The sequence below is a fragment of the Poecile atricapillus genome, chromosome 4 (genome assembly GCF_030490865.1).
Source record: "Poecile atricapillus isolate bPoeAtr1 chromosome 4, bPoeAtr1.hap1, whole genome shotgun sequence".
NCBI classification, from domain to species: Eukaryota; Metazoa; Chordata; class Aves; order Passeriformes; family Paridae; genus Poecile; species Poecile atricapillus.
In genome coordinates this window covers 15870100-15893923 of record NC_081252.1, presented here as the reverse complement: position 1 = coordinate 15893923, position 23824 = coordinate 15870100, and the positions used below count along the sequence as shown (strand labels likewise).

Genomic DNA, 23824 nt, shown 5'->3' with positions numbered 1-23824 from the left:
GGGGTTGTTGGTGGTTGAGAGGCTGGACATGACCCAGCCATGTGCACTCAGCCCAGAAAGCCAAACATGTCCTGGGCTGCATCCAAAGCACTGTGGGCAGCGGGAGGGAGGGACATGGACCTGTTGGAGTGAGTCCAGAGAAGGTCATGGAGATGATGAGCTGGATAGGCTGGAGCACCTCTCCTATGGAGACAGGCTGAAAGAGTTGGGGTCGGGCAGAAGATATGATGCTGGGGTAACCTTGTAGCACCTTCCAGGTGTGCCTAAAAAGAGCTGAAGAGGGACTTTCTGCAAGGGCATGGCATAATAGGACAGGGAGGAGTGGCTTCACACTGAAAGTGAGCAGGTTTGGATTAGATAGTAGGAATAAATTCTTCTTTGTGCAGGTAGTGAGATATTGATACAGGTTGCCTAGAGAAGTTGTGGATGTCCCATCCTTGGAAATGTTCAAGGCCAGGTTGGATGGGGTTTGCACAACCTGGACTTGTGGAAAGTGTCCCTGCTTATGGCAGGGAGGGTTGGAATGAGGTGTTTTTCCAAGTGTCTTTCAATTAAACTGCTCTGTTTCTATGAAATATAAGTGAGAACATTAAATTGGAACGTCCACTGCCCTTCTCCAACTTCCAACAGCCTTTTGGGCTGTTCCAATTTTAAAGTCTGAGGAGCACTGCTTTAAATATCTCCCTTTCCTTTGATGCTAATGTGCCATAGTAATACTTCTTTTTAGCTGTTGTGTTCTGATAATAAATAAATTTCAACTATTGCAGTTCTCTTACTGGAATTTCATTCTCCATTCTTACTGACATCCATAATCCTGTTTCTTGAACGTGAATGGCAAGTGTTCACAGTATTGCTGATAAATAGGAAACAGCTTTCCTCTTATATCTGAAAAGCTTAATTGTATTTTTTTCCAAAGTTGTTGATTCCTGATTCTAAGCCTGCTTATTCCTGATATGCTTAATTCTTTCTGCCACTGTGTTTTCTGAACTAACATGCTTCTAGCACATAGAGGAAGTGATTGTTGTTAGTATTGAATGCATTGTCTTGTACTTAATACATTTTTATTTCTATTACTCATATCTTCCATGTGGAATTCCTTCTGTAGCCCATTGAGGTTTTACTTGTAACAGATTCCTTTTAAATTTCATTATAAAGCTTCTACAACTTTTGCTGTAGTGTTCAGTGAAAACCTGAAATAAAATTAACCCTGCCACTGAATCCCAAGGAAATCTCCTGTTTCAGCTCTACATTTCCTGATTAGCCAGTCTGTTAATCTCTCTAATTCCTTTCCAAATCAGTAATAATTTTTGAAAAGGCGCTGTATCAAATGCTTTGTTGAAGTTCAGAAGATAAGAGCTACTGCATTTCCTTTGTCTAGACAAGCAGTTATCTTACTGAAGGAAAATAAATTAGTCTGCTTGATCTCCTCTTAATGACCATATGCATTTTTCTAATAAGGATATATAGTGTATTATGTATATATATTGTGACAATCACTAGCAATAATCACCCAGTCAGTGAATGCAAAATCATGACTAAATCTTAAATTACTGGCAATGTCTAGAATAACTTGCAGTCTGTAGTAAGATACTGGTTAGATCATACACCATCCCTGTCATGCTGCTGACATTGGATATGTTAAACTATAAAGGGCATGAAATACTCTGAACTTGGAGTCTGATGGGACTTCAGGAAAAGGAAGATCCAGAAGTGCATAAACAAAAGTCTGAATTGTAACTGGTGAAGTGGCGAGTGTTTTTGGTTTTATTTCTTTAGTATATTTGAGGGGCTTGATATCTTTGAGGTTTTGTGATATTGATTTATATTCCTAAATACTTTTCATATCACTCACTCTTTTGGTTTTTGTTTTATGCTGGGCTAGTTCCTACCATAGTTTATTTGCAAAGTGTTTCTGACTGCAGCTTTAAATCTGTTTGGGTCTCAGCCTGTTGGTGTGTTCCAGATGGCAACAGGTGAGTTGAACAAAACAAACACATGCTGCTACATGTCACTGTGGATCTGTCATAGCTTTTTCCCCTTCTCAGTTTTAGATTCTTTTATTAGCTCTAATGTTAACATTGATCTAGAATAACATGTCATAAATAAAGCTGACTTCTTTGAAACATAGGATTGCCTTTATTATTGAAATTCAAGTGATAGGTCTCCTTCAGACAGTCTTCACTTGAAGTTGTTGCCCTGAAATAATAGAGCTATTAAGATTACATTTGGTTCATGTACATTGTTCATGAGATGCTTCTAGCATTCTAGCATGAGCATTGTAAACTTTCATGACAAGAAACTTTTCAATAAGCTCAGAAAGTACTTCAGAATCTGCAGAAAAATACGATTTTATGGGGTCTTAATTAATTGCAAAATTTTCTTGTCTTTAGCAAGTACTGGTTTTTCCATGGAGAAAATATGTTTTACAAGCTTTAGGTAGATGTCTGGTGCAAAGAATTTCTCATTTGCAGTTTTGAATTTCTCAAAAGATAGATTCTGTTCTTGTATTTAAAGGCAAGAATGAGTCAATTTTATTCAGAGGTAAACTCAGCTGCTTAGAAAACGGACTCCTGAAATTTCAACACAAGTCAAGAGAATATTCCCTTTCGCTGCCTTAGTGAGAGAATCTTTTCCATGGAAGAAGCAGCACTGAAGTAAAAAAAACTCTTGAGATGGGGTTGAAAACACAGACCAATAATTAATTGTGTTAATTTATATTATGATTTGACATTGTGCACCTAATCTGAACTAGATGTACTAGATATTGCAATATAATTGAATTCCGTTCCTCCCTCACCTCCCCCCCCCCCCCCCCCCCAATTTTGTTAAGCCATTTTAAGCCATGTAAATACCACTTTTTTTTATCTGTCAAAGTAAAAAATTCCCATTTGGTTTAATTTCAAAGGAGTATTTTTTTTTTCTCCCTAGATTATTCTTTATAGACCCAAAGCCCTTGGTTTTGAAGTGGTGTAACTTTAGTGACCTGGGCTTGCTTTTAATTCACATTTATGCAGCTAGGAGCAGCCCTTAATTGTTTCAAGTTGTATCTGTTTTGCAAAAAGCATGATTTATATTCATGTTTGTGAAATATTTGTTTAACTGCACATTTTTCATTGCACTTATTGACTCTTTCGCTGTTAAGAATAATTTTTTTGTTCAAATTGTGATTTCCTTACAAAATGGCTGCCATGTACCATCTGGATGGATCCATTTCTCCATAAGGCATCTTGGTGAAAGGGCTATTCAGATTAACTATTTCACAGTTAATTAAAATGATACTGTCATTTTGTCCTTTTTGTTATGGTCTAGAAATTCTGAAGTTTCAGTATTAATTTCTTGTCTCCTTTCAAGCTTATTCCTTTCTTTTGCTGACTTTGAAGATGATCGCCAATAGCTTAGACTGTTAGGGCAGAAATTACTGATGTTCCCAGAATGGAAACCATTGCAGGAATCCTGTGTGTTACCTTAGCAGTAAAGTGCAGTTGCAGTTTCAGTGATGGCAATATAATTGTGCAGTTTGTATTAATTTAAGGGAAGGGGGAGGGGGAAATGAAATGAAGAGTTAAGATGTTCAGTTTAGTTATGGATATGCCAAAGCATTACTATAAAAGAAACCTTGAAAAGAAACTTGTTAATGCAAGGAAATATTACATTTTTCACTCTTTGGGTGTTGACATGGTGCTTCCTGCTACTTTTACTGGAAAACAGAAATAAAATGTAGAGTCCAAAAGTTTTGTTTATACCAATTGCCATGGGAACCTGCTTTGAAATCCCAAAGTTCTAAACTGGAATTTTCTTGCATACGTGGAGAGAACAGATCTTATTCTCTGTAAGTAAAGAGCAGGAAAGTCAGGACTAGACAGAATAATCACTAAGTGCAGTCTGTCTCTGTGCGTCTGTCTCTTCATGGAAAGTGACATATATTAAATACAGAAAATATTTGTACAAGAAAGAATTACTGTGGAATCCTATTATAAATCTGGTACATATTCATATACCTATGAATATACTTGCCAATGTTGTGGTGAGTATTAAAAGAAAGTCAAAAGACATATATTTGAACTTTGATAATTTTGAATTTGAAACTTTGCAGATGGAGTTTGCAAAGGCCTTAATATAAAAATGCTGTGGATGTGGTTGTTTAGAAAAGCAGAGATGACTTTTCTTCATGATGTGGACTTGGTGTGAGATGTTACATAGTGATGCGTGTCATTATGTAAACACACCATGGGATCAGTATAAACAGGAATACTGATCTTAAAGTAAAACATGGATATGAGATGAAGGAAAATATAATGATTTCATTATTTTTGTTTAAATCCCTTTGCTGTGAATTGCTGGTTTTTGCTGTTAAGTATTTTTGCCACTATGTAATTGCTTAGGAAATAATTATGAATGGTATCCACTCTTTATGTATAAAGTAAAGAGTGGGCTTGTGCAAACGTGTAAAACCTTGTTCCTGCTGTTACCTGCTTGCTAGGAGTGTAAGCTGGCCACATGTTGGAGCTTTGTCCAGACTTGGTGAGGGCTCCCAGCCACTGCTGCTGGGGAGATAGCCAACATGTTTGGCCTTGCCTGGACTTGTACCCCAGCACAGAAGGCATGACACAGCCCCACAAGAAACTGCCTATAAAAGAGCCAGTCACCAGGGGTAAGGTGGATGTGTTGGTAGAGCGGAGATTCCCTGCATCCCCAGCGCTGCTTACTTGTCCCTTATCAATTAATTAATAAATTGCCTTATTGATTGACCAACCCGATTGTGGTGAGCTATTTATAACATTGGTGACCAATGAACTGGCTGGTGTAAGTCAAGCACAGAGCCTAGTTTGATTTCTGGTTACTAAAAGAAGAAAAACATATATACAGAAAAGAGTAAAGGTCTTTCTGGGTTCAGTGTAACCATGCTGACTCCTAGTGTCTCGAGCAAGTGAATGTGCTGTACTGGCCCCATGCCTCAAGGCAGCCTTTATCTGTGCCCTGCAGGCATGAGGAATTATTTTGCCAGATGATTCATGGGTTGCCAGCAGAACAGGATTTGTAAAGAATGTATTGGAACTGTTTGTTATCAGCATAGGATGCGGGAAATTTAGGGGAGAAAAAAGTGTGAGGAAAAAATATTGCTGTTAATACAATTGAACTGCGTAACTGGAAGTGGCTTTTGTTGTTGCTTCTATATATGAAGGTGGTGCTGGAAGCCAACTTAGCCTCTGCTCAGGAAGTTTGGATTTCTTAAATGATATTCACTAGGCACTGGTGCTTATCTTCACAGAGAAATATGCAAGACAAAATGGCAGTCAGCCTGCAGATTTTCACTCTTGGAAAGTGTAGTTTGCTGACATGACACTGTGCTTATGTCTTTGGTGAAATGGAACAAGAATACTAGCTCTACCCTTGAGAGAGCTTTAGCATGTGCAACGCAGTAAATGAGCAAAAGGTTAAAACATGAATAATTCTCTGTCATTTCAAAGACCATTTCTTAGCAGGGAAAAAATAATCTTCCAAACTTTACTTTTTTGAATGTTTTTAGTTGTTGGGGTTTTTTTTGTTTGCTTTTTGATTGATTAGGTTGTTGTTTGGTGTGCTTTTTTATTTTTTTTGTTTGTTTGTTTGTTTGCTTTGTTTGGTTTTGGGCTTTTTTTCTGAAGTTTATTTTTTTTTATTGTGGATGGTAGCGATAGTCCTGACAGGAGCTCTCTTGTGTGTAAGCACTTGTCAAGTGAAGTGCATGATTATAAAATAATCTTCAATCCATACAGCAACCCAGTAGGATTAATAGGAAATTTATAGCCACATTTCTAATGATAATTATCATGATGCTGACATTTCCAGCTGCTGCGTCTTAATGTCTTTGGAAGAAACAAGTTTCTGTAAATATATGTTACAGATAACTGTATTTTTAAGTAGAAACTGAAGTTAGAAGTAAAATAGGTTCTGACATTTGGAAAAACTTGGAAGAGACATGTACCAAAAAGTAGTCCTTCAGCAGCAGGGTGCCATTTCTGAAGGCTTCTACCAGCTGTATTCACAAATAAAGCTTCAAAAGGGGAAATGGTAAATTTTTTTATGAAGGCATTTCTTTGCATAAGTTTCCTTTTTATGCCTATAATAGAAGAAAAAGTAATACATTTAACTTTTGTTTCATACTCCAGTGCAAAAACTTCATAATGACTTAAATGAAAATGAAACTTCTGCAGCAAACTTAATTTTTAAATTCTTGGTAGAGAAGAATGGAAAAGAGTAGAAATTTGGCATACCAGCAAAGAAAACTTTCTGTTCATGGTACTCCAGAAATCCTGGAAGAATGCTTAAGACGTGTGGTCAATGCTAGTGCTGTCAAGGTTGAGATGGTAAACACCAGCTTCCCTCAGCAGGGCCTTGCAGATCTCTGTGTTCAGCTCTTTTTTCAGGAGGGAAAATCATTCTCTCTTCCAGGAGAAAAGAACTGAGGAAGCAAATACACCTCAGTTGGCACATGACTTTCAAAGAAAAGAAGGGTCTGGATGCTGAGTATTGTGAAGTCTCACTTCTCTCTGAGAGGCTGAAAATACCTGTTCTCTGTGTCTTCTTGTGAGTGATGGTGAGGAATTTAAGGGAAGTACTGCTTCAGGAATGACATGTTTCAGTGTGGCAGCATGGGTAGGAATTGATAGGTGCTAGGTAGAAAAATAAATTAACAGTTGAATTAAATTGTGGTGGGAGAAACAAAAATTACCATGACATAAATGAAAGGATGTGGGGAGCAGAGAACTGATGTCTGGGAATTATAATATGGACTTCAGCATCTTAGGTCCTTCATTCTGGAGGGCAAAGGCATTTAGTTTTACATAGATGTGGATGGATTTTATGGGATGAATGTAGATCAGAAAAAAACTCCATAAGTGTCTAGATTTTGAGCTTGCTATTTCACACAATCAGTCTTCCTGCAGAGGTCTGCAATTCTGTCACTCTTGTGTTTGCAAAACATTGTTCAAGGGTCTCAATCAGGGTCTCTCGGTTTCCTCTTGCATATACAAGGAAAAAGGGAAGTATCATTAACTCAGAACAACTTTGAGAATTCTTGGGATTTTGGGGTCCTGAAACTGTCCTTCTCAAGGTATTTGCAATTGTGGACTGCTCAGAGGTTTGTGGAGCATTTATGGTGTAGAGAGTTGTACATAAATCACTGCCTTTCTGTGCCATGAGCTCTGTGTAGAAGGAGGAGAAGTTTAAGCTGCAGTCATTAAATCAAATCTGTCATTCACACTTTGTTAATCCTGACATTATCTTGAGCTGCAGCATTACATGAAATTTGGGTCTTCCTTTTAAAAGAATGTTCAGCTATTACTTTTAAATGTGTACTTTCAAGTCTTAGCATGTTTTAGTTTTTGCAGGGAATGATTACTGAAGATCATTAATGTTGGTTTTATTCCACTCTGATCTTTTCAAATAAAAAAGATATGGACTTCATTAAAGAGCATTTTATTATTGCCTCTTTGATGATGTCTATGCTGACAATTTTGGAGTTAAGGTTCTTGCAACAGTATTAAATTAGGTATTATTTCAAGATCTTTAGTGCTTAAAGCTGAGTAGGGTGACTTAATGAAATCACTTAATGAAATGACTGCAAGAGAAAAATTAATCCCTTTTAGGCAGGGTCTACTGAAGGTGTATAAATAAAACAATTGTATACTTTGGTTTAATTGCTCATTTTCATTCTTGTACATGTGAATAAAGATGGTATTTAATGGTGCTAACATTTATGTGCATACAGAAGAAATTGTAGCAAATTCTACCAAATATGTATGGGACTGCTTATTTTGATTTTGCTGGCTTTTTTGTTATTTTTTAAGTTAAATCATTAACCTATAAGATTTTTAAAATATTTTTCCATTTTCTAGTCAAAATATTGAAAAGCATTTTGACCCATTTTATTCTTTCTTTTGTGAAATGAGCTAGAAATGACAGAATTAATTTTGGCCAACTTTATGGGAGTTTTAAGATGGGGAAAAGTCTCAGTATTAATTTCAAACAAATTCTGATGATACCAGTACTGTACAAAATAATCACCAAGATGGGGAATACATATGAGGATGGGATTTCTCTGTCTTCAGAAAGATGTAATAAATTTTTATATTGCGTGTTTCAAATGATGTGCGTAAAACACGCACTATCTGTTTCTCTTTAAAATTACACTCTCTTCCCATCTACAGTGTTCATTGACCTCATTACATTCTCATATTTTGTCATTTTTCAATGTGGCTGTTACTGTTCTAGATGAGGACTGCTTATCTGTAGTATAAGAAATAAAAGGTCAAATCTGTGCATAGGGGGTGTTTGTGGGTAGTGTTGGGTTGTGGTTTTGGGGGTTTTATATTTGGGGTTTGATTCTGAATCAACTTGTACAATTCAGCTGCTGGATATGGCTGTTTTCACATTGGAAATTGAATGGGTTATATTAGAAAATGGCACATGACCCTTGACATTCATGCTAAATTAGTTCATACCTTGAAACGTTTCCTAGAGTTAGTTAGATAAAAATTGATGCATTTTTATCCAATGGAATTTTGTCTTGCTTCTAATTTTTGTTAGCAGGAGCCATCTGCAAGGTGGTTGAGTTTGGAGAACTACTTTTGGAGGGATTTTCCAACACTGATGGATGATCCCACTATAATAGTCATATTAGATGCAATGTGGGTCTGTAATAATTTATAGAGAATTTATGGTCTGAGCTGGACAATGCTCTGTGAATAACACATTATTTCACATATAAGCTATTCTTTGTTGCATATATCTTTTTCCCTTTTAGATATGTGGAAGGGGAAGCCTCTATACATTAATTTTCTAGAACTACCATTATCCTGTCAGCACACAGGATGCTGTGCAATTCAGGGTACTTATCGGCAATGGAGAGAGATTGGCACAACTGAGTGGTGATCAGAATCCAAATTTACTGTGGGCTGCATAGGCTTATACACCATGCTAGGAAGGCTAGTAATTTTTTACTACAATAATTGGGTTAAACATCATACAAACATACAAATAAACATACATTTTTGCAGCGTCTCTTCTACTTGACTCAATCTTCTTTCCTGTCACCAGGTCGATTCAATCTCCTTGCAATCCTCAAAGCTCTGTTTGTTTTTGCCAAGGCATCCTGACTATCAAATCTCTTATGCTAATCAGGTCCAAAGTACTTTCTGACTCTACAATAGGTATTACATCACCACCTGTCCACAAACTGAAGAGATTTGCATATTTTCACATGTAAAGCTACATTCATATAATTCATCATGGATTAAAATGCTTTTCTTTTACAAATTATTCCTTTTGTCAGGGAAGGAGGTTCTATTGAATGTGGAAAGAGTAAGGCTGCTCTGTACTTGGATGAATTATGATACCTATAATTTATGACATATGGTGTTAGGATACATGAAGCTACCAACACATTTTTGGAAGCATAGACTTGTGGTTTATTAAGCAGATAGAATCTCTCACTGGTTTTCAGAAGTCCCTCCTCAAGACATTGCATTATCTGCAGTAACCCATTTAAAGTTAGGCAAATTTAGATTCATCTATGGCAAGATGTAGCTGTTCCTTTGACTTTGTTTAGACAGAAATCAACTTCGTCATCTTATTTAGATGACATAAAATCCTTGCTGTGGAAATGTGCATGTACTTTTTTCATCCCCTACTCTTTTTGTAGGCTCACTTTGTAGTGAATTTTCTAATATCAATTTTGATATTCAAGAGAACTGTTAGTGATTCAAAATGTAGCTACCTTCCAGAAGCTAATTTATCTAGAACTGCATTAAATTCAAAAAGAATGTAATGCACATCTCTAAACCAAGTATACTCTTAATGAGTGGACTGGTTTTAGGTAAGGCTGTTTACAGAGTATTTTTAAAAAAGTGCAGTTTGTTCAGTGGCATTGAAACACAGGCCTATTTAAAATCTTCTGTTCCCATTCCTGATTCCAATTTGTACATATCCTGAGAAACGACGCTGACTTGAAATCTCTGCATCCCACAGTATTTCATGTCACTTGCTGAGGAAGTAAATGGTGACTCAGCAAGCACTGTCATCTCAGCAGAGCACTGCTGGGAGCAACAAACGATGTGAGAGTGAAAAATTATCCTGAGCATCATAAGTCAAGGAAAAAAAAAAGTAAAATATGACAGGGGGAATGCTATTACTTGAGTTTGTGGCATAACTTTTCTGTCAACTGGTTGTGACTCCTTCGTTCAATAAGCTGGATTGTTGTGGCTGGCATTTGGATCTCTCTTAGAAAATGTGTTTGGTGGGATACAATGGAGATGGCTTGGCTTTGAACAGCAGGGATGTTTATCACAGAGTGTCTGTTTTTGTACGCTGCTCATGGCAGTTTGGGGGTGAGCTAAGGGTCTGCAGGAGCAGGTAGCCTTTTGTTAGATAAGCAGATACGATGAAGAAAACAGAAATTTTCAGGAGCACAAGCTTTCTGGAGTTCCTGAAGAACCATGGGCCAAGAAAATTGTCCACCTTACATCAGCCTGTCTAATAACAGATCCTATCTTTCCTAGAAGACATTGTCTTGCTAATTTCCAAATAAGAATATGCAATATAAAAGGAAGAAATAATCTGTAAGTAATTTCTAGAAATAGAAGTGTGGTGGCCAAATTTCACACCTAAACAGCTTTGCTAACAATATTGTTCCTAATAGATCTTTCTATTTACAGAAAAAGCATCACTGAAACAGTCCACCAACAACGTCCACTTTTCAGGTTCAGAAAAAAGTCTATTTTTTTTTCTAAGTAGTGAAAATATTTGAATATACTTGGGGCTTTCTCTGAGCCTAAGAATCTTTCTGCATTGTCAGAATATTAATTCTGGAAGAAGCAAAATGATTGCTTAAAAACATACACCTAATGTCTTTATTCACACCTTGTGATGCATAAGAATCAGAATGTAATTACTTAGCTCAGGCAGCCGTGGCTATCAGCTTTCCTCAGCCTACTACCCAGTCTGAAAGTAGGGTGCTCGTAACTTATTTGGTTTTAAGAAATATCTCTGCAAGAGCTTGAGCATGCTTATAGAGAAGGATTACCATGTCTTGCAGATTGCAGTTATGCTTTAAAAAGAGGTTAAAATTGACATTGTAGAGGGGAAAAGGGTTTATCTTTATGTGGCAATTTATTAAGCACAGTGACACATACTCAGGTGAAGAAAACCAGTCTTCCTGTAAAATGATCTTGAGATTAGAATCATGTGTGTTTAATGGAGAAGTGGTTATGGTGATAGAAAGATTAAATGTTCTTCACATAAATCTCTCTCTGTTACAGGAGAGAGGAAGAAATGTGTGAAATCTGGTTTTACCTTCTCTTGTCGGTACAAGGTTATGTTTAGGTTGCTGTATATTAAAATAGGCCCACAGTGATACCTGTTTCCAGCAATGCTTCCTTCCTCCTTTAAAGCAGAAACAAGTTTAGATTGTGGGAGAGATGACACATTTGTCTTGAAACTTCTTCTAAAGCCACCAGTGAATTTATTTGATAAATAAATAACTAAACCCCCTTTTAGTTTCTCATCTCAGAAGACAAGGAGGTTGTGCAAAGGTCAGAGCACTATCAAAGACTGTTTTCAAAGACTGATCAGGAGGTTATTTGTTTTAGCATTTGTGTACATAAGAATTTAATTCTTGCTATGCAGGTTTAACTGTTTTAATCCAAGAAAAAAATGCTTTCTCAAATAAAAAAAAATGATATTTGTACATTTTTTCTTTGTAGATAGCTTTGGAAATGTTTATATTTGTATAGTTGGGAGCGTTTGTATTGTATAGTTGGGAACATTTATTTTCCCAGGATCTTCTGGAGGTTCTTCTGAGAAAATTCCTTGCTCCCCTCAAGGGTCAATTTTAGAAATGCGGATGAAGCATGTGGGAGCCCTGGAAACAACAGTAATTCTCATGAGAGTTCTGCAGTTCCACAGGTTGGAAGAGTCATTATCTATGGAAGTGCAGCTATAATCTTGCTAAAACAGACTTTAGTGAATAGATAGATCCTGTCTACAAAGGCAAAGAAAATAGAGCTTGTAGGAAGCCCCAAACATTTACGTACTCCCTCTCATCTGTCTAAAATATATATATATGCCTTCTACTGCAGTAAATCTTGATGAGCAATTTTGCCCCCAGTTCCCCAAAAGAGAAGTGAATTCCTATCCATTACGTAGTACTACCACCAGACCTCAGCCTCAAGTATTTTTTAAACATTATCACAAATTGTCAGAAGAACAAAATAAAAATCCTTATTGATGAATATTATTTTCTTTGCTTTTGTGGATATTTATGTGAGAATCCTTCAGCTTCTATGTCTTAAAGAAAATTTTGGTGTGTGCAGAAATTTCCCTTAGTTCTCCTAAAAAAAAACAACCAGGGTTTGCCAGCTGATACAACTCTTTACCTATGGAACTGCTTCAAGGCAGTCAGGAATAATACAAATAGGATGAAATACAGTAGTCTCTCAGTACACGACCCTGTGTTTTTCTAACAACATGAAGTTTTTGGATGAACAAAGACTTAATGTGTCAGAAACAAATTGTGTGAAGGAAAACACAGGTAAATTAGTTTTTCAAAGTGCAACTGAGCAGTGGATCTAATGAAGCAGAGAGAGGGAAACAGAACTGATTCCCAGATTAATCCAGGGAACTCTGTTCCATACACACAGGTTAGGCCTTTTCTGGAAAGCTGTCAGTAATAGGATCATTTGTGTTTAAGAAAGATGAATGGGACTGGAGTAGATGATGTGATCCGGGGAATGGAAAGCTTATTGCGTGACAGTGTATTTGAAAAGCTTGGCTTATTATCCTAACAAAATGAAGTATGAGAGGGCATATGATTCCTTTCTTATTAATACATCAGGAGACCAGTATAAGGAACAGAAAATAATTACTTAGCTAAAAGACTATGTTGGCAGAAGAGCAAATGAGTATAAACTCACCATGAATAATGATGGGCTGTAAATTAGAACATGACTCTGAACTATTATTGCAATAATTTTTTTGAATGACCTTACAGTCAGAAGGGAGGGAGCAGAAATTAAAATAATTTCAAGGTAGTTAAAAAATGGGGTAGCGCGTAGGTTTGTCATGTAATGTCTGTGATAGTAAAATGCTTACACACATGATCTGAGGGTTTTTTACAACTCTGTGTTGCTAATAGTTCTTTTTATTGAAAATACCAGCCTCTTGGTTGCTATGATTGATACTGGGGGGAGTGGGTTTAGTCAGAAAATGTATGCTCCAGTCATATTCTTTCATATGCAGCTTTCCCTACTTCTCTTGATGTCTCACAGATGTCCAGGTTACTGATGGATCAGTCTGCTTGTAGACCTGGCACAGACTGTAGGGACTCAATGTGAGTCCTTTTAAGTCTTCACAAAAGTTCTTCCTGGTGATGCTAATGCTTCAGCTGCTTCTAGCAGTAGCTGCAGGGAAAATCCACGTCTGGAATTCCCTGTGGGAGATACCCAGTGAGAAATGAAGATGGTTGAGACTGACTGACTGAGCTTAACTGCTCTAAAATGTTCACTTTAGAATCTGAAAATATTTGTTAAAAAGTTAGCATAAAACATTGAGTGGGGAATGAAATCTTCAATGTTTTAAAACAATTGTTTGCTTCTATGAGAGCTGATATTTGGTTCGTTTGGTACCTCACATAAAAATAGCTGTCAAAATATTGAACTTAAGGCCCCCAGATGGCAATGTACTCAGGTGCTGGCACAGAGATAATACCAGCTTCTCGAGGGAGCTTTGGAGGTTCATGTACTGGGGATGTGACTGCTCCAACAAGTTAAATTCTGAGTTCTTCATTTCAGCTTCTCCCACAAGTCATAAGACAGGGATATTTTGTGTAGAGCATTGAAAGGTCTGGGCTTGTTTAAGGCAGCAAAACTTTTTTATCTGTGTTTAATACGTGAATAACCTTTTGCCACTTGAGTAGATGGTTTAATCTGTTGAGGAACTGGGAATGCTGGAAATACTTCTGCAAGATGCTAATGTAACTGTAATGTCATTTGAAATCATACAATAATGACATTTCTTGTAACTGTAATGTCAGTGGAAATGGCACTATGTTTAATTTATAGTAAAATTTCTTAATGAGATTTTTATGGTAATAAACACAAATTATGAAATGCTGACTTTAGCATGCTCAAAAAAGGCTGTTTATTCAGTAAAGCAAAAAAAATGGGATTTCAATTTATTTTGTAAGATATTCAAAGTTCAAATTTTGCTGAAATTTTGAGGAAGAGGATCGTGTTCTGAAAATTTTATGATGTCCTTGAGCTCACCTGATGAATCCAGTAATATTTGCCTTACTTCATGTTGTCTGCCATACACTAAAGCAATATAGAGTTGACCTGGTTCATTAGACAACTGTATGTGCTTTTTGCCACCCTTGGCTTGTATCCTCTCATGTTTCCCCTGAAATAAGTAGAGTACAAGTTCTTTCCTTGGCTTTTCTAGCATGTTTTTTCAGATAGGCTCTCTGATACTCATATGGGAATGAGATTTATGTTTTTTTTTCTTCCTACCCAGCTGCCTTGGGCCCTGTGGGCAGTGCTGACGTCTTGCATTCTAGGAAGGCATTTTCCCCTGAAATTCCTACTTGAACACTTGGGTTAGAGTCTGCTGCTTCAGGGGAGCAAGATGCTCAGACTGAGAGATTGCCAAATAGTCATGATTTGCTGGAGCAGCGTGCACAGCTGGGTGTGTGGGAAGTAGGGTGAAAAAGCATGATAAAACACCTCAAACACCCCTACATATTTATTCCTATGTCCTATTTTCTTCATCATTCTGAAGTATTCTTTGGGATATAATTTGTCAGAACATCTGGATTTTTTTTGGCTGCCATTAACTGCTGCCTTTTTTGGATTGTGGAGTCTGTCTCAAGGATTTTTGGATAGTGGAATTACAGTAACCAGCCTGAGGTATTTGGATTTGAACTAGTAACAAGTCCCCATTGGCTGGCCCATGTAAATGAAGATCTAAAAGAGCTTGGGAATGCTCCATCTGTAGCTTGCTGACAGAAGCCAGAATTTGCCTTCTGTGAATTTTATTTTGCAGTGGAAGAAAGCAGGGAGGAGGAGGCATCACAAGCATTTTTAAAGGGAATTTTACTGTTCAAATTTTGTATATCGTTCCCAGTATAAAACAGACTTTGAAGGGGTCATTCCTGGAAATTATGATGGGGAGAGGGCAAGGGTTACTCGTTATAACAGCTACAGCCTTTAATGTGTTTTTGTAATATATTTTATTAAAATTATTACTGACCAAATGCCTAGAATATTCAGTACCTATAAAGACTTTAGAAGGCTACTTCACATCATTTGGCTTCAAAAAAGCCTGAAAGATGAAGGAAAAAAACTGTAGCTCATTATCTTGCTACCAGTGGTCATTGATTGCAAAAATTAGACTCCTTAAAAAAACCCAGCAGATTGCCCGATAAACAGCAATGCGCTGCTGTCTGTGTCAGTCAGCACTCATCACTGTGGGGGACTGGGGCGGGCAAGTGTTTTTGTGCAAAACAAAATGTGTGAAAACCACATTTTGCAGCTGTGTTTGATCCCCTGAAACAACTGAGCCATTGCCTGCAGGTGATCCTTCATGAGTGCAAAGTGTGCACTGGAGGCACAGTGCAAAGGCTGTGTTTTACTGGGAGCTGTTCAGGAGGAGAGTGATGATGAGCTTATCCTGCAACACAAGATTTAACTGGGTGAAGCACTGCACAGCTTTTTTCCCTCCCCAAAAAGCGATGTTCTGAAGCAACTGCTACTGGCAGAGTATCTGTACCCTGAGTTTCAATGAAGAACAATTATGAGTAACAGAAAATCTATTTTTCATGATGCTAAGACTCAAATGTTAATTATCTCTAATTTATACAGGCCATTTTTCTTTGTCACTTTTAATCTGTTGCATAACTTTACATCTGACAGATCTTTCTCTGTAGAAAAAAAGGTGTTTCAAACTGGTTAGAAAAATTGAATCCAGTGCTCATGCTGTGTGCTATGTTAAGAAAGTAAATAAACACTTCCTTCCTTCCTTCCTTTCTTACATCGCATACACTAAAAACATATTTAATACAATTTAGATTTACATGGCTAGGTTTGACAGCTTTTTCTTATTTCCAGTAAATACAAGAGATAAATCAATCTCAGGACTTTGCCTTTAAGGGTTATTTATTTACTATATGAAAGTAAATAATTGTGGAATAGAATAGACCTAAATATGGGAAGGTGGTTACAAGTGTGTTCCAGAGGGGTGTTTTTCAGCTTTGTGACTTTCAGTTTTTTTTGCAGTGTACAGAGGGATGAGCTGTGTGTGTGATCTTAATGCTTCATGTGGGAAAGGCCACTAACAGGAACTGCCTTTTTTTCCTATTTGCACATCTTAGCTGTGTTTGGTGATCTGCAGACCAAGTGCCAGCAGCTGAAGCTCTCATCCATGCTGAGCTGGGCCTTTTCCCCATTATGTAGCTTCTGCATGGAATCTGAGCTATACTGGGCATTTGCATGGATAGGGCTAGTGTCATTTTGCATTGAGGCACTGTGCGAAGTGGTGCAGCTCTGCTATGGCTGGCAATTATACTGAGTTAATAAGCCTTGCTAGATCAGATCTGACTCTCTGCTGCATGCCCCAAAGCACTCATAATGTATCGATCTTTTCTGTAACTTGAAGTTCCAGCTTCCATGTGGATGCTGCAGAGTTGTATGTTTCTTGTCCTGGGCTCAGTATGGAGAGAGTTCCTAAGTAATCTGTTTTTTCTGTACACTGAGATTTTTTAAGACAAGTCTGAGCGAAAGCCCAAGCTGTAAAAATAGACAAACAAAACTGTGTTTGTAATCAAACACTCAAGACTTCTATGTTTTTCTGCTCATTATTCATACACCAAGTTTTGTACATACAAAAGCTGTTAAATTCTGTTAACTCCAGTCTTTGCTTGGGGATCTCGTGACGCTTCTTTTGTGCCATGTGTTCTTTAGAAAGCATAAAAAGATGCAGCCTACACAGAGAAAGATATTGAGCTGTAGACATGTCTAAAAGAAAAGCAGTTTATGAAGATTCTAGAGACTGAGAATTATGTTCTTTCTCTTATCCTTACATTACGTCTTGAGAAGTGTGTCTGGAGGTAGCACACAGTGGCAGTGCTGCACAAATGAATGGTCTTGACTCTACACTCTGCAAAAGAGTCACATTCACATGCTGCCTCTGGAAAGGATGCAGATAGTCCTGCCCTTCTATCTGACTTTTTCAGATAAGTAAACAGATGAAACTATCAGTTGCTAAAGAGCAAGTAATAGAGGCATACATATTTTCTCTACTATCTGTAGTAGGGAATATATATATGTATAAATACTTTGTAAGTTTAAATTTAATTAGTATATAATAAAAATAATATAGTTATTATAAAACATTGCAGTAATTTGATATAGCTAATATTCCCTTTATTTGTTTTCATCTTTAATTAAGTTTTAACATTTATTACTTTCTCTGCCTATCAGCTTTTCCATTGGAACTGTAAACCCTGTAATACTACGTGCATGCCCAATGGGAAAAGATTTCCTCTTTTGTTATATATGGGCTGTTGGAAATTGTGCACTAAAGGTTGGAAAATTTCTGTATTGGTATTGTCCTCCATTCAATAAGCAGTTAGCAAACAAAAAGCAAAAAACAAAGTATAGATGTGTTTTATTTTGCTGACTACACTATGCTGATTGAACTATTTAGCAAATTGTTAATCTATAGGACAAAAATAAATGGCTGGTGAATGTAAAATATCTTCTTTTAAAAAATAATTTGCTGCATGTACTGGAATGGGTTCTATCCTATAAAAGCAGATTGATGTTGTTGCAGAACCCTGTAACAATTTCAGCATTTTCAGCTCACCCAGCATAAATACATGAAGCTGCAATTTCTTTGACTGAAAGATTCCAAGAAATAGTAACTCCTGGACTCTGATGGGTAGTGGTGCTGGCTGGCTGGCAGGCAGTGGTGGTGAGGATGGGGCTGACTGCCCGTAGCAGCTGTCTGTGGAGCTGTAGGGCTGTGTTAGCAGAGTTCAGTTTTCTATTCCCTGTGGGGGCAGAAAGGTGCAGATGGTCACTGTCCTAGATCACCTCCAGGTTAATGTGTGTGCTTGTTGTGTTCTCATATGACTTCTGTTTTACTGAAGTTGGGAATCCTTTCCTGGAAGGTGCTTTATTGAAGGAGTGCTAGTCAATTTTTCAGTGACTGCCTTCAGTAGTCTCTTTTATCTTGCCTTGCCTAGCCTTGCCTGTTATGTATACTTAGTTATTGTGAGATGCCAGGAGTGTATAGGAGTGATGACAGAAGAGTGCATTTGAGCAGCCAACAGCAGTGAGTACTGGGAAGTCACTGGAAGCTTCTGTTGATTTGATGGAATAAATCGATAGTAGCCAAGGAGAGGATCTAGCATTATTTGTTTGCAAAACTTGAGTGCATCCTGAACATGGCCTTTGATCATCAGCTGAACTGCAAAGGCTTTCGTTAAGGGCAAACACAAAAAATTCGGTAATGATAGTGAATATATCTTCTGTACTTTGACAGTGTGGCTCATTGTGCTACAAATGACTGAATGCTCCTTTTAATCATATAAAACTGCCTTCTACTAAAGGGCAATTCATTAAAGCTGAATTTAGCATTTATGCCTTGAGAAATTTCACATATATGTCTGTGACAAATGCATTACTCATTGCTTATTGTTCTGTATGAGATTTAAAGAAAAGTAAGCATATTGTGAGCGCCCACTGTTGTCCACTGGTGTTCTTCCTGTACAACAAGCTGTGGTGTAAAAAAGGTAACTGTATTATTCTACAAACAAAATCACAGGAATGGATGCATGTCACAAACATTTTGCATTTAGCCTAGGTCACAAGCTGTCTTTCTTGCATGCCATTGTGATCTTTTCTGGGCAGGTAACTCTGTAGTGTGTGCTATTCCAGGGAAACATGATCCTACCCCAGCTGTAAATGAACTCCCCACTCAGAGGAGAAAAAATAATTGAGAGCAAATAATGAGAAAACTGAAGTTCTAACAGAGTAGTGGATATTTGGGATTAAAATCTGACTTTCTGTTTCCATTTATATTTTGTAGTTGTTCTGGGTGGGGCCAGAAGGGAAAAGTTGATTTATGACAAGGTTTTAAAAAGTGCAGCAGGTTGTTTAATCAGGAAGGGCACTGGGAGGATATTTGACCTTTCAAATCCTCTGTATTTATCTCTGTTTTTTCTCTTCCGTTTTGTGGACTGGGACTAGAACTGACTTGTTTCTTATGTTTTATAGTTGCTTATGAGCTGACTTTGTGTTTATACACAAAGATCAGATTGTACTGCCCATGTATGTATTTACTCTTTTATAAATGTCAAATAATAAAACTGTTTCTAAAGTTACATTTGCACACACTTCAATCAAGATATTAAACTGAGTTTCAATCTCAATTAAACAAAATATATTTTGAGGAGAAGAGGTACAGTCTAATGTTGGTCCCACCAGAGTTACATTTGGCTGTCCAACTACTGGCTATAAACAGGTTAAAACCAAATGAAAATAAACAAACATAGCTGAACCAAAAAGTATTGCAAAATGCAGCAGAATTTTTTTCTGTATTTTAAATCTATTTGAAATTCAGGAATATGCTTTTATTCTATGGACGGCCCTAGGTTAGTCAGGTGTTGACATCCCTTTCCACATCTCTGTCAGGTCAGAAAAGCAAAAATATGTTCTCCTGAACTGAGATTTTATTTTTTGGAAAGAATATCCATTCCTTCCCAAAGAAGTATTATTCTATGATTCTAAATGAATGTTGAATTCACTTTATTTCAGTAAGCATAAAAGACACTTGAACTTTCTCTTGTTGTGAAGCACAACTTAGTATCATACAAAAAGACATACAATTTTTAAAATATTTGCTGAAGTGCTGCTGGGTTACAAATACCTAAGTAAATGATGAATAGGAACGTTAGTTCTTACATTATTGGTTTCCTTTTCTTGAATAAATAGCAACAATAATAATTAGAAAATATAAATACCTGACTTCTTGTTAGACCAGATGTCACTTCTTGGAGGCTAGCACACAGAACCGCTTTTTAGCATCTTAAAATGGCACAGCATTTTTGGCCTGGTGTTGATAGTCCATCTTTTTTTTTAAGAAACAAATCTGCTCTAAGTTATCTCCTCAGCTTCAAAAGGGAAAGATGTGTATCACCAACAAGAAAATGTCAGTAGCTTTCATTTGTGACTTGAAACATTTGAAGGTAAATTTTAGATACAAATATCAATATTGAACATTTTGTACTAGTTTTCTGTAGATTGTCAAATGCTTTGGAGTTGCTAATGTATTAGTGTAAAAAACCTAAATGCAAAATTGCATCCAAATGAGGACTCACACAGATTTCTAAAGTATGCTGTCCCTCATTAAATTAATCATAGCATTTTTTATTATCTTTAGGCTTTTGTGGAAAAAAACAATGTTCTCATTGTAGTGAATCAAGGGATAAGAGATGACTGAGAAAAGCTGATCCCTCTTTGTTAAGTCTTTGTTGTGGACTTTATATTGGTGCTTTAAAGCAACATGTATTTAGAATAACAAACAGTTCCAATTATCTTTGCTTTAAAGGTGGTTTTTTTTGTTGTACTAAGTTGCATCTAGAATAGAATTGAGGGTCACATTTGAGGGCATGGTAAAAATAATGAGTCTTTTGAAGAGAGATTTATAAAATGAGTTTGAGTTTTACTTGGAAATCAAGCAAAAAGTTTGTTCTTGGGGAATGAATACCTTTTATATAGGCTGGGTAATTAAACAGATGTGTGTGTTCAGTGTATTCTCCGTTGTGTGTTGCTTTTAACAGCAAGGTGTTCCAAAGGGCTGGTTTTGACCCAGCCAGGCTATCAAGGATGCCACAGAAGTTTTCTTATACATTTTCTATCTAATTTTTGCTGTTTAATCAGTTTTCTGTTCTCAACTGCCACCCAACAATAAAATTAAGACATTGAAGACACAGCCACACACCAACCTGTACTATATTTTGGGGAATATAGAAGAGGAAGTCAGATTATCCCATACTTGTTCTTGTGAAATTAAAGTAGTTGAGAACAGTGGTAGCTCCACCTTGCAGTAAACATGGGGACAACTGGAAGTTCCATGTAGGGGAGAATATAGAGGCTTTCCTTCTCTGAATGTGTACAAATATCTCTCACCTCAAGATGCTCAGCAAGAGGGTGAAGGAGACAGGGTCATGCACTGAGACTGGGGAACAGGATTTCTGCTGCAGATCTGCTGGCAAAGACAAGTACTTACTTGGAGAAAATACTTTTCAATGTACTATGCTCTTTCACTTGAAGCTGAAAAGTTTGCTTCTAGATAGTACTTCTAGATGAAGAATTCTGTCACTCAAGTTAGAGCCAAAAAAAATCTCATTTTAGGAAAGGAACAAATGAACACAGCTTTTCGCCCTTTAGAGACTCAGGAAATTTCAGAATGATAAAAAGGCAGTGGTAAGAGACTTTCTTCACAGGAACCAGCAAATATTGTGGTTAAATTATTAGTTGTTATAAATTATATATACATATATACCTCCATTTAAATTTATCTCCAAAATGTCAAAAGTATGAGGAAAGAAAGGCATGAGCACTTCTTTCATTCTGATTTGAAAGCAACAACAAAAAAATGTAATTATTTCTTGCCTTTTTTCCCCTTAATTCTCTCAGGTCCGCACCAGTGTCCTACCTGATCACAAGGAACCAAGAGCAGATGTTGGGGTAAGCAATTATTTTCATATATTGATTTTTTTTTTTTTCATCTCATCAGCAGGCACAGACACCCACTGCTCAACAGGAACTGACAAGCTTTTTTAATAGCAAAAGTTTTTGGTTAAATGAATAAAACAATCAAGGCACAAGTGATAGTCTCATGGATTGATATAATCCTATCCACATCTTTTTCAAAATCTTTTTCAACTGAAGCTATCCTGAGACAAACACAACTGTGCAAACAAACTCCTTGTTAATGTCGTACAAGCAATCTGGATGAGATTGAGAGTCTGGAATGGCATTGCCTCAAGAAGCCTGAGCTTCTGGTCATTGTGTGCTGCATTCTGCAGCAGGAGTTGCCTTTGGTTTGTGTTTTCAGCAATTAAACTGGCAACATATAGAGGACTCATTTTTATGTGTAGATCTACAGAGCATTTGACAAATGTATTGGGAAGTAATTTCTGGGTCTGAGAGGGCCAAAACCTCCCAGATAATATGGACACCTGGTGTGGGTGGGAAAGGTTGATCCTGCTAGAGCTGAATAAAAGAACAAAGAACACCTGGTGCAGGTGTCAGATCTATCTGCAAACATGTAAAATAAATTTTAAATTTTTAGGGATTTAAATTTTTAGGCTAAATTGCTGACTTTTCTGCCTTACCAGGGCTTCCATGGCATAGTTTTCAGGACTTCATCTAGTGTTTGAAAAATCTGTAGCGTGGCAGCAAGTTCAGTCTTAGTGAAATAATCAGTGTGCTTTAACTTTTTGTATAGCTATTATAGAGACTTTTCTCTTTGGCTAGCTGAGATTATTCATCAAACTATTCAAGGCACGTATCTTCAGGTTTATTGTTGTGACTACAACAGTAGCAAAATTACAAAGGAACGTTACTCTGCAGTTAACATTACAGCAGCAAGCTGTTTAAAGCTTAATTTTCTAGCCTTTCCAAGTCATGTGGGCAAAATTAGATTGGTCTGTAGACTGCCAGCTCATACCTCAGGGCGGACTATTGGTATCTAAGTCATTATGAAAAAAGTATTCTCCAGTTTGATATTAGACCACTTGAACACAAGCATAACTCTCTTCATTTGGGGCATGGGATCATTTAAAATTTTATTTGATTTTGCACAAGATTTTCTTTTCCTAAATAAGCATGAAAATATGAAACCGAGACCTAAGTAGGATGTTTTAAGCCAATACAACCATTCACCTTTAATTTCATGACACTGGAGAGGTATATCTGACACTCAGACATGTTTAGCTGGTACAATGACCAAGGTTCTTTGACTTTAAGAGAGAGCAGTGTAGTTGTCTCTTGGCCCTGGTCATGTGAAGATTCTGACTTAGGATTCTTTAAATATATTTATAGTTCTATTTTGCTGCAAAAAGAAGCCCCAAGTGACCAAACCTTATATCGGTTTCATTTCGAATACCTCTTTTCCCCTTTCCAAATGGTCAGGTTTCAAATAAAAGTACTCAAATGTCATGAAATGCCAGCATAAAGGCTGCTACAGAGACAAAGTGCTATGGAATGTGTTCTTACAGTATGAAGAAGGATCTGCTCTTGGAAGAAGATAAATAATCTGGGCTAAATATATGCCCATGAAGTTTTAGTGGAGAAACACTGTCATGTTGACTGATCCAGAGGAAGACAGAACCATCTGTGTGTTCACTCCAGCAAAGCTGTGCATCACTGTGTGTTGCACCTGGTTGTCTTTTTTGTAGAACTACCTTTCATTCTGGCATTGAAAACTAACGGTGATCTTTGCTTGTGTGGCTATGTTATTTTTCTCTATATGTATCCTACAGGCCTTTTTTCTTCCTTTCTCCCTTTTCATCACTTCCCAGATCCACTGTTTTTCCAGCCTTCCCTAGACTCTTAACTTGTGTCTTTTTTCCTTTGCTGCTTACATGCTGCTTAGGGAATCTAAGCCAATGCCATTGATGGGAATAAGCCATACCTCATGACTCAGTTTACCAAACTGCAGACCAGTGTTGGTGCTTACCTAATTTCAGAATTGTTATTTGAACTGTATATTGTATATAGAA

At 37.0% G+C, this 23824-nt stretch overlaps 1 protein-coding gene across 1 annotated transcript in view; it reads left to right on the top strand.

The window, feature by feature from the left end:
* The window catches only part of INPP4B (inositol polyphosphate-4-phosphatase type II B), a 309603-nt gene that overhangs the window by 151126 nt on the left and 134653 nt on the right, over positions 1-23824 (top strand). The window contains exon 8 of the mRNA XM_058837251.1: positions 21735-21785. Coding sequence (XP_058693234.1) covers positions 21735-21785 — 51 coding nt within the window. The remainder of the gene's footprint in view (positions 1-21734; positions 21786-23824) is intronic.